The sequence below is a fragment of the Nestor notabilis genome, unplaced genomic scaffold (genome assembly GCF_000696875.1).
Source record: "Nestor notabilis isolate BGI_N333 unplaced genomic scaffold, ASM69687v1 scaffold28769, whole genome shotgun sequence".
NCBI lineage: Eukaryota > Metazoa > Chordata > Aves > Psittaciformes > Psittacidae > Nestor > Nestor notabilis.
Window position 1 is genome coordinate 2,081 of NW_009944594.1, and position 12,749 is coordinate 14,829.

The window sequence follows — 12,749 nt, forward strand, 5'->3', positions numbered from 1 at the left end:
CAGCATTGCTGCTAAAGAAACCTTATCCTGTAATTTAACTGCATGTTTGTGTTGTTGCTTAAACTTAAGATTAAATATAGTTTATCACCACAACTTTAATCTCGAGTGCCATTTCTTGTTGTTGACACAACAGTTGTTAGAAACACTTGGTTTTCAAGTGCCATTCCAACTTTGACCTACTTCTGTATCAACTCGAATTCCCATTATTTGTTCCAGTTAAAATGATTTGGAGATCACTGTTGCTTTCCGTTTAATTTCTCTGAAGTTGATTCTATGCATTTATTTTTTTCCACACAGGTGTGGAAAAATGGCAAAAAGAATTGCAGAGAAGGAACTGACGGACAGAAACTGGGATCAGGAGGATGAAGCTGAGGAGGTAAGAGGTAGATTAGACTCCCCCCACGCCACCCCTGCAGGTAGTAGGGTAGTTATTTTACATGTGCTATTTATCTTATGGGTGAAATCCAGTAAAATTGGTTAAAAGTGTAGCAGTTAAAGATGATTTTATAGAAGTGACTATTTTTTATTTTTCTCCTGTAAAGCTTCCATTATATGCAGACCACATGGCAAAGCAGCTTTTAACAGTTCGAATGACATCAGCAGCCGGGGAAAGGAACTTTACATTTCTAAAGGGAACCCCAGGCTTGTTAAAATGGATAATGCTTTGAACTCTTCAGATGTGTGATAAGTGCTTACTAAGTCAGTAAAAGTGGTTTTGATTTCTTGAGATAAATATTCTTCATGTCTCATGTATTTTTTTTAAAGGTCAGTAATAGTTAATTTCAGAAATCTATTTTGAGTGCTTAGCTACATAGCCAGGGGATTTAAGCAGTCAAATGATATGTTTCATCTGACTGTAGAAAAGAGATTTTCACATTTAATGTCTCTTACTTACTTACGGCTGATGTATTATCTCTAAACAAACTGTGCTACTAGAAGTATGAAACGTTTAAGCCTGTAAAATGTGAGAAAGAAAACTGATGGTACTCTTCCAGAAATTTGAATATAAGAAAACTTAATTTCCTCATTTATTACAGGGTGATAAGTAATTAGTCATTATCTGCCTTTGCTAATACTTGAACTACAGTGGACTGCAGGAAATTGACTTACAGCATACATCTCGATGTACTTTCTCCAAACTGAAGATAGTAGCAGTGCAGTACTGACAGATTACCTTCAGCAAAGATATCTTACAGCTTTGCTTGAGAAAAAAAATAAATCTTGAACTATTTGCTGTAATAAAATTGAGATTGCATGGAGGGAAGTGTAATGCAGAGCAATAAAGGCAGAGTTTTGAAAGTATCAACTAATGCCCAAGTAGCTGGCAAGCTAATCACAGTGCTGTATTTTCTGGGTGTGTTGGGTTTTCTTTACTTCTTCCCTTATTTGTTAGGGAGCAATGTTACAGTTGGGTTTAAAAACTGATCTCAGCCATCTCCTTGGACAGTGATGACTTCATGCATTCAGAGAATTTCGCTAATGATTTCGTAACTTCCTCTTAAAGGTGGGAACATTCTCAGTAGCTAGCGAAGAAGTCCTGAAGAACAGAGCTATTAAAAAAGCAAAGCGACGAAATGTTGGATCAGAGGTAATGTAGTCACTGAGCATTAGTGTTGTAGCTTGACTCAGTTGCAAAATATGGTATCTGTGCTCAGGTTTTTACTTATTTGGGCTTGTAGTAATACTGTATAAAGCTGTCATTTGGAAAGTGTATGCAACTAGTCAGCTCATACATGGAAATTAGCTTTTGCTTACTGTTACATAGAATAAAGCTAGAAGGAAAAATGAGTAATACTAGTATTAGACTGGGTGAAGAGAAATGCGTATTTTTGAAGTATAAATGCAGAGTGTTTTAGACACAGTATCACCTACATATGGATAAAATAGCATTCGAACTGTTCCAGTTCATTCTTTGCAGAGATGGAAGCCTAGAAATGGAAAGTTACTAGTTAATCCATACTTGAGGGCTGGGGGATGCCTCAGAAGCTAAATAAATAAAAGCCAAAATATGAAGCTGTTGTGAGAATAAAAAACATGTGTTTTGTTAAGAATGTTGGAACTTCTCCTCCCTGCCCCCCCCATGTGAAGAGTTTTAGTGCCACCTACTTCTTTGCAGTAACGAATAGAGAATTGAAAGGAAGTTGGTCTTAGTTACAGGTTTAGTCCCTGTGAAAGCATTAACCCAGCCCAACTAAATTGTAGTCCTTCCAAAATCCCTGACAGATGCTTTGAGGTATATATAGAATCACAGAATGGTTTGGGTTGGAAAGGACCTTAAGATTATATAGCTCCAACCCCCCTGCCATGGGCAGGGACACCTCACCCTAAACCAACTCAACCCCTGGGCTTGAACACTGTCAGGGATGGAGCATTTACCACTTCTTTGGGCAACCTATTCCAGTGCCTCAGCACCATCACAGGAAAGAACTTCTTCCTTACATCTAACCTGAACTTCCCCTGTTTAAGTTTAAAGCCATTAGAGCTTGTCCTGTTGCTACAGTCCCTGATGAAGAAGTCCCCCTCCAGCATCCTTGTAGGCCCCCTTCAGACACTGGAAGGCTGCTATGAGGTCTCCATGCAGCTTCTCTTCTGCAGGCTAAGCAGCCCCAACTTTCTCAGCCTGTCTTCATATGGGAGGTGCTCCAGCCCCCAGTCTTATCGTTCTGTGAAACATTCTTTGAACAAGGTATGCACCATGTTACAAATAGGACAGAAACTTTACCTGTAACTTAAATTGCTTTTGGATTTAATGGGACTAGGTACAGTTAGGGGCTAGATAGTTTTTTCCAGTGCTTTTGATTTCCCTTGTGTTGTCCAGGCAATGTAAATGAGGAAGCTGTCTTATCCCACTTCTGCCTATACTATTTATAGCCACTAATGTGGTAGAGGATGCAGTTTATGAAAGGATTGTACTGGGAAGAGGTGATGCAAGAAATGGGGCAAATGGAATGGGAGAAACAACTGGCTGAGATAGTTGACCAGATGATTGTCGAAGAAATAGTCAGGAGGCTGGGAGTCAGCAGTTAGAGATCAAAGCTGGAAGAGCCAGGATGTGTTGTGGTTGTAAGCCCAGATGGCAACTAAGTACCACACAGCTGCTGGCTTTCCCCACACAGTGGCAAGGGAAGGAGAATTGAGGGGAGGAGGGGAGAAGGTAAAACCTGTGGGTTGAAATGACAACAGCTGAATAATTAAAATAAAATGTAATAATAAAAGAGGAAATAGCAAAAAGAGGGAAGAAAATTACCTCAGCTGAAACCAGGACAATAGGCTGGGTAAAGTCTAAAAAGCGGAAGAGATGGCATACAGCTGAGGTTGCATAAGAAACCAGTGAAACTTTTACAGAAAGGTAAGCTTGAACCTTATTGATGTTCCTAAGTGGAGTAAGCAGAACGCTGCAGAGAAAAAGACTGCAGTTTAACTTGCACATCTGGAGAGAAATATAGGTAGGACTGATCAGAGAGACACAAAGTAAAAATAGCTAGCTAGAAGCGAGAAACAGAGGACTGCACTGGAAAAAATAAAAGCACAAAGTAAAGCAAAAAGCCCATGCCCAGAAGGCCAGATACTGGAATAGAACCTAAAGTGGGTAAGGCTTGCTATTTCTTCAGTAGCAAAAGCAGATGAAACTCGGGAACAATTCTCCTTTTCCTCTGATCCTTTTCAGAGACATCAGAAGTTCACTTCCAGTAGCATGTGCTCATTACCTCAGATGACATTATGTGTAGTATGTAAAAGTGGCAATGCTTATTTATGTCTTAATCACACTCTTATCTTTTAAAAACATGTAAGAAACTATGCCCCAAAATCATCTGGTTATAAAGAGTTTTCAGAACTAGGTCATGAAAAGGCTGCAGAAAGCATACATACGTTGTCAACTACAGTCTGTCTTTGCTTCTCCCATCAGTCACATTAGAGTATTTTGGGTAAATCACAAATGTTACATAGATGACTACAAAGTATGCTGGTTTTGATGAGTGGGTTGAAGTGTTGGACTCAAATTGCAGTTGTAAATACTATAAGATCCTGAAAATAAGCCTGCAATTATATTGCTGTGCAATTATTTAAAGAAAACAAGATGCTATGAATGCCTAAATAGGTAGTCAAACACATCCGCTGCTCTGAGTAACTTTTATGTATCCACTTCCTAGATCTGGTTTATTTTCATACCATACATCTGAGTCCTTTAAAAATAGTAGCAATATGGGTCACAGGGAAGCTGTTAACTGTGCTTACATGGCTGACATGGAATAATGCACCTAAATGACACACTGCACCAGGGTAATAATAAATGGAATATCAAATGGGCATAGGATCTTGGTGGAGAAGATGTATATAACAGTCTGTCTTCTGTATTTTTTTTCTTTCACTAGTCTGAAAGCGGAGGAGCTTTTAAAGGGTTTAAAGGCTTTATATTGCCTTCTGGAAAAGGAGGAGGTGGCTTCAGCGGATTTGGTAATGGTGCAGGAATAAAGCCTTTAGAAGGGCTGTCTAATGGAAGCAGTAGTGTCACTAGCACTCCTTCTTTCAGCAGTTTAAAGACCAGTTCCGAAACACAAACACAATCAGCATTTGGTAAGTTTTGAATAAGCATATATCTTTTATCAACAAATTCACCCATATAATCTGCAGGGTTATTTTAATAGTGAAAAAAACAAAGTAAAACAACCCTGTAGTTCTGTTATAAGGTTTTGAGACTTTATTCCTCTTTGTAAGTTTTCTTAAAGACTGCTGGAGGGACAAGTTATAAAATGCATGCAATTTTAAGAGGTGGAAACTAAATTTGTATTTGTTCTAATACCGGAGGCAAAAGCTTTATAGGCACTAATGGGACTGGAAGACATTGGCATAAGACGATCTCCAAATAGTATAAGAGAGCTGATAATATGTTCCACTTAAATAATTGTCCCAATTCTCTGAATTCAATTAAAAAAAAAAATATCTAATGGAAAATATCCATTTAGTAGGACAGTTTCTTTGTGTGATTGTTTTGGGTTTTTTTTAAGGTCTTGTTTCTGTATTTTTTGCAGTTCTTGGTAAATTTATGCTGTATAGCTAAAACCTTAAGCTTTTAAGATACAACCTTGCAATATAACCTGTACAGCTTATACTGCAATCAGTATTACTAGAATTTTATCTGTTACATATTAAGATATTTGAAATATTTTGGCAAGTCTGGCTCTAGTGTCATGCTTTGGTAGTCTCCGAAGAATATTAGTTGTATCCCTTTGTGTCAGAGATGCAGAAATGTTAAACGTGCCACGGTGTTTCAGAGTTAAGCATGCCACACAATAGAAATGGTAGAGTTTGAAGTTTAGAGTAAATGAAATTTCAGTGAGCTCAACTAAATTAGGAGAAACTTTAATGAGGATTTTCTTAATTTGCTTATTATGGTTTTTATATAGAAACCACTTGAAAATGTGCAAAATCACGGGCTAATGTGTTCAGAGTTTTATAAAGCAAAAGTAGCAAGAGATAAGGGAATATTCTGTTTTAATGACTGGTAGAGCTTGGTAAAGCTTGAATTAATATTCTGGAGATTTTGGTGAAATACTAAACTTGTATTTTTTTAATGTTATTCTGTACAAGATTTCTTTGGAAACCTATGTGCTCCATCTACTTTGTCTAGCCCTGAACTACCTTTTCTAAACTTGGTGAGCTTAGGTCTGTTTCACAGCATTGTTTATTTGTAGAGCAATACCTGGTACATAGTCTTGTCATCCAGAAGAGGTACATAACTGAGCAAGAATGAGTGACTTGATAAAGAAGTACCGAATACGTTAGTTAGGCTTTTATGAGAACTTCGCTTTCCATGGAAAAAAATGTTCTAACCCTTGTTTTTCCTTCTGATAGGATCCACAATGTCAAATGGTCCCACGACTACTGCATTTACTGAGAAAAAGGCTGCAAGCCCAAAAGCTAATGGTGGCAATCAACCATCCTCATCTGGCTATGCTCAGAGTAAAGTTTGTAGCTCTGGTGTTTACCACAAACAGTTAGCAGGTTTAAACTGTTCCGTGCGTGACTGGATAGTTAAGCATGTAAACACAAACCCACTGTGTGACCTGACACCCATCTTTAGAGACTATGAGAAGTATTTAGCAAATATTGAACAGCAACATGGGAGCAGTAGCGATAGTGGCTCTGAAAATGAAGGCAACAAGACACCTGGCTCTCAGTCTGTTTCTGCATTTGGGAATTCAAAGCTACAGCAAGGATCAACGTTTTTGTTTAACAACAAAACTGAGGATACCTCAGACAAAAAACCTGAAGCTGTATCAGAAAGAAAAGACCCATCGTTAGGAGCTACATCAACAGTCTCGTTTAATTTTGGCAAGAGTGTCGACAGTTCTGTTTTAGGTTCCCTTGGTTCAGGAACGCTTAGTAGTTTCTCATTTTCTCCTGGGAATTCAGGTTTGTTTGGAAAAGATGTAAACCAGGCTAAGTCTGTCACTGCAGTATCCACCAATGTATTGGAAGCTCAGACAGAAAGTGGCAATAGTGATGACAAAGGTAAATTCTATTTGAAAGTATGATTTTCACGGTAAGCTGTGAATATATGTGACTTAAGAATACTGCAAAGATGAGATAATTCTAAGTTGAACTAGACTGTAATTGGTTTGAATTTGAAGGTACAAAACTGTGCTGCCAATCTGGAAATATCTCAGCCTTGCCTACTGTTTAAGTAATACTAGAAGTAAATAGTTTTCAAAACCTGTATCACAGAATCATAGCATGGTTTGGGTCAGAAGGGACCTTAAATATCGTGTTGTTCAAACCCCCCTGCTATGGGCAGGGACACCTTCCACTAGACCAGGTTGCTCCAAGCCCCGTCCAGCCTGGCCTTGAACACTGCCAGGGATGGGGCAGCCACAGCTTCTCTGGGCAACCTGTGCCAGTGTCTCACCACCCTCACAGTGAAGAATTTCTTCCTAATGTCTGATCTAGATCTCCCCTCTTTCAGTTTAAACCATTCCTCCTTGTCCTATTACTACATGCCCTTCTAAAAAAGTCAGATTTGTACTTTCTGTAATAGAATATAATTCTTTAGCTGAATACAAGACTTGAAATTATGAGATTTTAAAGCAACTGGTATGTTCCTCTTTGAGCTTGTTTCAATCCTGCTGCTTTTCCCAGTAGGTTTATCAAGATATCCCCTCAGTAAAATGGGTAAGATATAGAACAGTTCGTACATCTTGCTTAATAGACTGTAAGGCAAATAACCTTACATACTACTTGACAGATTTACTCTTTACCTCATCTGGGTACAGTAAACTGATAGAAATCCTAGCAGCTGGGGGACTGGAAAGACATAATCCTGCCAGTTTCTTGCCTATTATTCCGGCAATTCCTTTATCCCAAGTTAAACCTGGCTGCTTGGAAGCATTTATTATGTTTTACTTGGACCCACTTGTAGAGACTATTCGTTGAAATTTTATAACTGTTTTTCCCCTGGCAGAAGGTTTTGACTTACGTTGGACTTGTTAAGCTTTATGTTTTTGGGTTTGATTGATTGATTGGTGGGGGCTGGGTATTTGCATGCCATTTAAACTGAGGATGAGCATAAAGTTGCTTGAGGTGTGTGGCTGAATGAAAATAAAGTACAACTGTAGCTGCTTCAGAGCCCACATTGACCTGAGCATATTTTGGCAGTCGCTGACAGGCCACAGGTGTATGTCAAATATAGCATGCATAAGCTAGGTCTAACACAGTGCCAAAAATACTTTCATATTATATGCTCACAATATTAACTTTTTTTTTTTAATTAAAGGAGGAGAAGAGGAGGAAGAAGAGCCACCAAAAGTTATTGTTAATGAAATAAAAGAGGATGATGCTTTCTACTCAAAGAAGTAAGTGACTTTAAGTTGGAATAGTGAATAGAATTATAACTTGGAGAATAAAACTCATATACCTGTATATTGTTGTTCTTCACACTGCAGTGTGCAGTTAATGATATATACGTTCTTGACTTCTTTGTTAATAAAGCTTGTTAGGAAGCCATATAGAATATGATGGTCCACTTGTAAAAAATTTAATACAGACAAAAATGTGTCAGATCTTACTGAAACAGTTGTGTAGCTTGGACACAGGACTAGTAGATAGTTTGTGTTCTGCTTGCCATCAGCGTTTTACAAATGAAGATGTTTCTGCGTTCATCAGGTTTTGTATGTCTAAATTGTAGGGCTTGAACCACAGAAATGTTGTACTGTACTTCTGAAAAATCAGTCAGGTGCTCAGTTATTTGCATAGCCTGAAATAAGACTCTTTCATCAGAAAATGCTGATTGTTGTATGAAGGACTGAACAAGTTGCACTTTTAAGTTCAAAATGAGACTAGCTGTACTAGAAGCAGGTTTTCAAAGCATGTTCAGAAGTCCAAGTAACTGCTTATCTGCTTCACAGTTAGCACAGAATTTGTCCTTCTACAAATTCCTGCTTTATCTGAAAGTACATGCTCATTTGTGAAGAATGGCGTTAGATTTGTTAGTTTCACTTCCAAAATGTTTTTAAATTTTCCATAAAAGTCCTATAATAACTTCAGAGTAATACAGCAAGTTCTTAGGGTTTTGTAATCAGTGTTTTTAAACAGTAGCCTGCAGTTATTACTCCTTACAGACCCTGAGTACAGGTTGCTGTGCATCTACTTTTCCCTGAAAGTAATGTGTTTTTCATTTCACTACTGAAAGAAACAATCAACTTCCTCTTTCTGAACTGGAAGTACTATCTGTTAGCACTTGAAATAAGGTCAAGTGGAACAGAGATGCTACTCGCAGCATATTGGCTCTTGATTATTGCTACACTATTGACTTCTGGGAGTCAGATTTATACATGTATGTGTGTGTATATTTGGGAGATATCTTTGTATTCTGCATATTTGCACAAAAAAGGTGGTGTGGTTTGTTTTTTTTTTGTACAGGTGCAAACTGTTTTACAAAAAGGATAACGAATTTAAAGAAAAAGGTGTAGGAACGTTACATTTAAAACCAGCAGGAAATGAAAAAACTCAACTGCTGGTCCGAGCAGATACCAATTTAGGTAAGTCAGTTTCTTCTAGTAGCAAGTCTTGATGTGAAATTCCCTGTCTAGCATTAGGATTTTTTTGTTAAACAGCTTAATAGACTCCATTAGTGAAAACCTTCCTACTTTTTCTTCTTTTAGTCATTTCAAGTATTGAACAAGCAATTGGATGCCTCTAATGAGTATTAGAAAATAGTGCACATGAAGTAATATGAGGAAGCAAAAGGTTATGGTGTATGTTTGAGTGTTCCTTCCCACCCCCTTTTTTAATAACTTTTCTCCATCCCTGACTTGAGTGGCTTGAAGTGTGACTTAAGAGTCCCAAGTTACATGTAATCGGGGTAAGAATGAAGAGGAAAAAAGTTTGTGCTAAGGTTCAGACCAGCTGTCATTTGCCTGCTATTCATCCTGAATATGTAAATCGTTGGGCATGTGGGCAGATGTGACACTGTACCTGGTGGTAAAGGGGGGCATTTAATAGGTCAGGCATGCAGGATTTTGCTATATGCATTGCTCTTACTGCATGGTGAAGTCCAACTGTTGAACTGTGTTTCAGCTAACTTCAGCTGGATCACAAATGGTGGAGTAACCCATAGTGTGATAGTTCCTCAGAGTATCTTTTGAGATTAATGTTAACATATGCAGCTAATTAAAGAGGAAGAAACCCCAACCATTTTTTTGCTTTTAGAAGTTAAGGGGACTTGACATGTTACAGGTTTTTTTCAAGTGTGATGTTGAGTGTTTACACACTCACACTGTGCAAAATCAATGATTTGATAATCACTGTGGAGAAATCTTGCTGTACTTCAGTACCTGATTACAACACACTTGCATGTAGGGTTCACGTGCACTTGAAAATTTCCATAAAACAGAAAAAACATGGTGCTTATAGTAGACCTCAGGACTAAAGCCATGCCGCACTGCAGGCCATGGGTAGATCTTGCCTCACTTTCAATTTACAATGCACACCAGCAAGTCTCTGAAGTCACTGCAGGGGTCTGGTGAGATTGAGACTCCTGTGTTAGTCACTTTTAAGTCATTAACTCTTTCAGTGGAGACAAGATTTGCCAGCAAAGAGCAGTTCACAGCAGTAATACTGAAGGCAGATGCATTACATTTATCAGTGCTTTCAGCATTTCCCTGGGCATTTGAATGTGTTGAATACAGCAGGTGAAAATTTGATTTCTCCAAGTTACCTACCTAGTCTGTAACACAAGTGTTGGTTTTTCACTCAGCTGATGCTAATTATTTCCATGACGTTAGTTTACATTCCCTCTGCCTTCATTTGAGGTGCTGTATTAGGAAATCTTTCCTTTTTTCCTCAGCTCATACACTTAAAACATTTCAGCTTGGTCTTTTCAAGCACTGGTTTCTGGAAGCTGATGCAGTCATAGTGATGCACACTTTCCTTTTTGCTATCTTCACACAGTGCTGTAAACCTTTCCTAAAATCTCACTGTGTTGAAAAACAACTGCAAAGGAAGGCGAAGACTGACTTTCCCCTAAACACTACTACCGTGTTCTGAACTATTTACCAGGTTTACATACTGTGTGCATCTTCTGTGGAAGCAGATTTGAGTTTGTTTGCAACTGTTTTAATAGACCACTAATACTGAAGCTCTCAAACTCACTACGTAATTTAACAAGTTGATGTAGAGCTGCTGTTAGTAACCTGGTGGTAGACCACATCAGACGTGTTGTACGATTTGATGATATAAAGTACTTATTCTACCATAGTTTGTCCAATTTTAGATTAACATGTCTGTGTGTTAAAGCTAACTTCTTGCTTCTGCTTATGAGCTCTGTGTGATGGTCAGAATGAGTAACTTGCATAAGCATCAACTAAGCACTGTGACCAGATTCCTCCTTTACTGCTTCTCCCTTGTCCCCTTCCCTTTTTCCTGTGTGTCCCTACTATCACTTGATATTCTTCCGAGTCCACCCTTTAAAAAAGGAGGGCACAGTATTTTCAGACATTTCCTCATTCCTCATGAGGAAAGAAATCTGTGAGAAGAGTGGCCATGAGCAATGCTTAGGGAAGAGTAAGATGAGTATACCTGATATTTGTGAATTGCCTTCCTTCCAAGCATAAACTTAAGTCCCTATTTAGTAAGTATACTAACACTGTCTTGCAGTAAAAGCTGAAAAATTGCTAATTATATTTTTCTCCCTCATACGCAGGAAACATACTGTTGAATGTTCTAATTCCACCTAAGATGCCATGTACAAGAACTGGGAAAAACAACGTTCTTATAGTTTGTGTTCCTAACCCACCAATTGATGAGAAGAACCCAGCTGTTCCTGTCACCATGTTAATAAGGGTGAAAACAAGTGAGGATGCAGATGAGTTGCACAAAATCTTACTGGAGAAAAAGGAGGCTTAAATAAGTTGTAGTCAGAGATGTGAGGAATTATTGCCAAACTGCTGCTGCTCTTTTTTTCTTCCATGAGTTCACTTGAACACTTAATTCTTTACTCTGATATTAAGAACCGTTTTAGGTATTCTAGAAAAATTATGTGAGGAAAAGCTAAACCAGATAATAAAAGCTTTAATAGAACTCAAGTGTTGGACTGTGCTCCCTCCTTTTTCAGTATCTAAATGCCGGACCTCTTCTGGATAAAGCACACTGATTTAAATTGAAGCCTGTTTTTCTAACACCGGTCAATTTGACTGAATGGACTGAAATCAGAGTACAAAAATGTGGTACCCCAGCTTCCTCACAGACTGTGGTGCAATGCAACACCTGCCTCTCCTCAGAAGGGAGGATGTTGAAGTGTTACTGTTGAAACTGTTTCTAGCCTCCAGATTTTTAATTTTAACTGGTCTGTAGTATTCTGGTGAGACTAAGTTTTCAAGCTCTGTGACAACAATGTACAACAACAATGCTATATATTGTACTGTGTTTTACAGACTTGTGTGCTTTTGAGACTCTGAGACAGCATCTCCAGCTATTTAAAAGAAAACTTGCTTGCATAGTCTTGTTGACAGTAGTGTTTCTTAGAGAAGAACTGTCAGTTCCGTTCTTACTGTAGCAACAAGCTAATGATGTGCAATAGCACAAGCAGACAACTGGAAGATTGTTTATCTTGGACCACAACCACAGCTGGCATTCCCTGACTCGTGACAAGTTGAGGCAAAGGGTTGCACTTCCATTTTGGTCCCTTGAGGAATTCTTCCTTAGTCCCTGGGGCTACAGCTGAAATCCAGCAGAGGCAGCATTGTCAATGGTGTACTTGTCTTGCTACTGGTACTTTTCTGAAGGTAGCTCTTTTCACAAAGGAATTTCAGGTTTTTTATAGATCTTTATATTGCCTCTGGCCATTACCAGGAAATACATGCATAAATGTGTGTGTCAGTCATTATTTTTCCCCATGTGCTAGAACTTCAGTCATTTACTGTGTTACACTAGGTAAAGCAGTAGTTCACAGGTTTAGGACAAGCTTTCTATCATACATAGGGAGCAGTGGCTTAATCTACAACTTAGTTTTCAGCTGTGTTAAAATTAACCATGTGGCAATAATTCATGGATCCAAACATCATTCTGGTCTCTGCTGTTTATCAGACCATGTGTGGTTATTTAATCCTTTTCCTTTTCACATCTTGTTTGCTGGAAACTCCTTCCCTAAGAATTGGTTTTCTGCTTCACTTCCCACTCTGGGAACTATACAAGAGTTAGGTGTTTAATGTTAAACTTGAACTGCTCTCAGGTCTGTCAGACTGACCAGCTCTTGG

General features: G+C 38.4%; 1 protein-coding gene across 1 annotated transcript; it reads left to right on the top strand.

Moving 5' to 3' along the window:
* The first annotated feature begins 303 nt into the window (after positions 1 to 303).
* Positions 304 to 11,605, top strand: NUP50 (nucleoporin 50kDa). The gene is made up of 7 exons (XM_010022490.1): positions 304 to 376; positions 1,505 to 1,588; positions 4,374 to 4,575; positions 5,854 to 6,513; positions 7,772 to 7,850; positions 8,917 to 9,035; positions 11,198 to 11,605. Exons 1-7 carry the CDS (start codon positions 308 to 310, stop codon positions 11,398 to 11,400), a joined length of 1,416 nt encoding a protein of 471 aa, XP_010020792.1. The 5' UTR covers positions 304 to 307; the 3' UTR covers positions 11,401 to 11,605.
* The last annotated feature ends 1,144 nt before the right edge of the window (positions 11,606 to 12,749 follow it).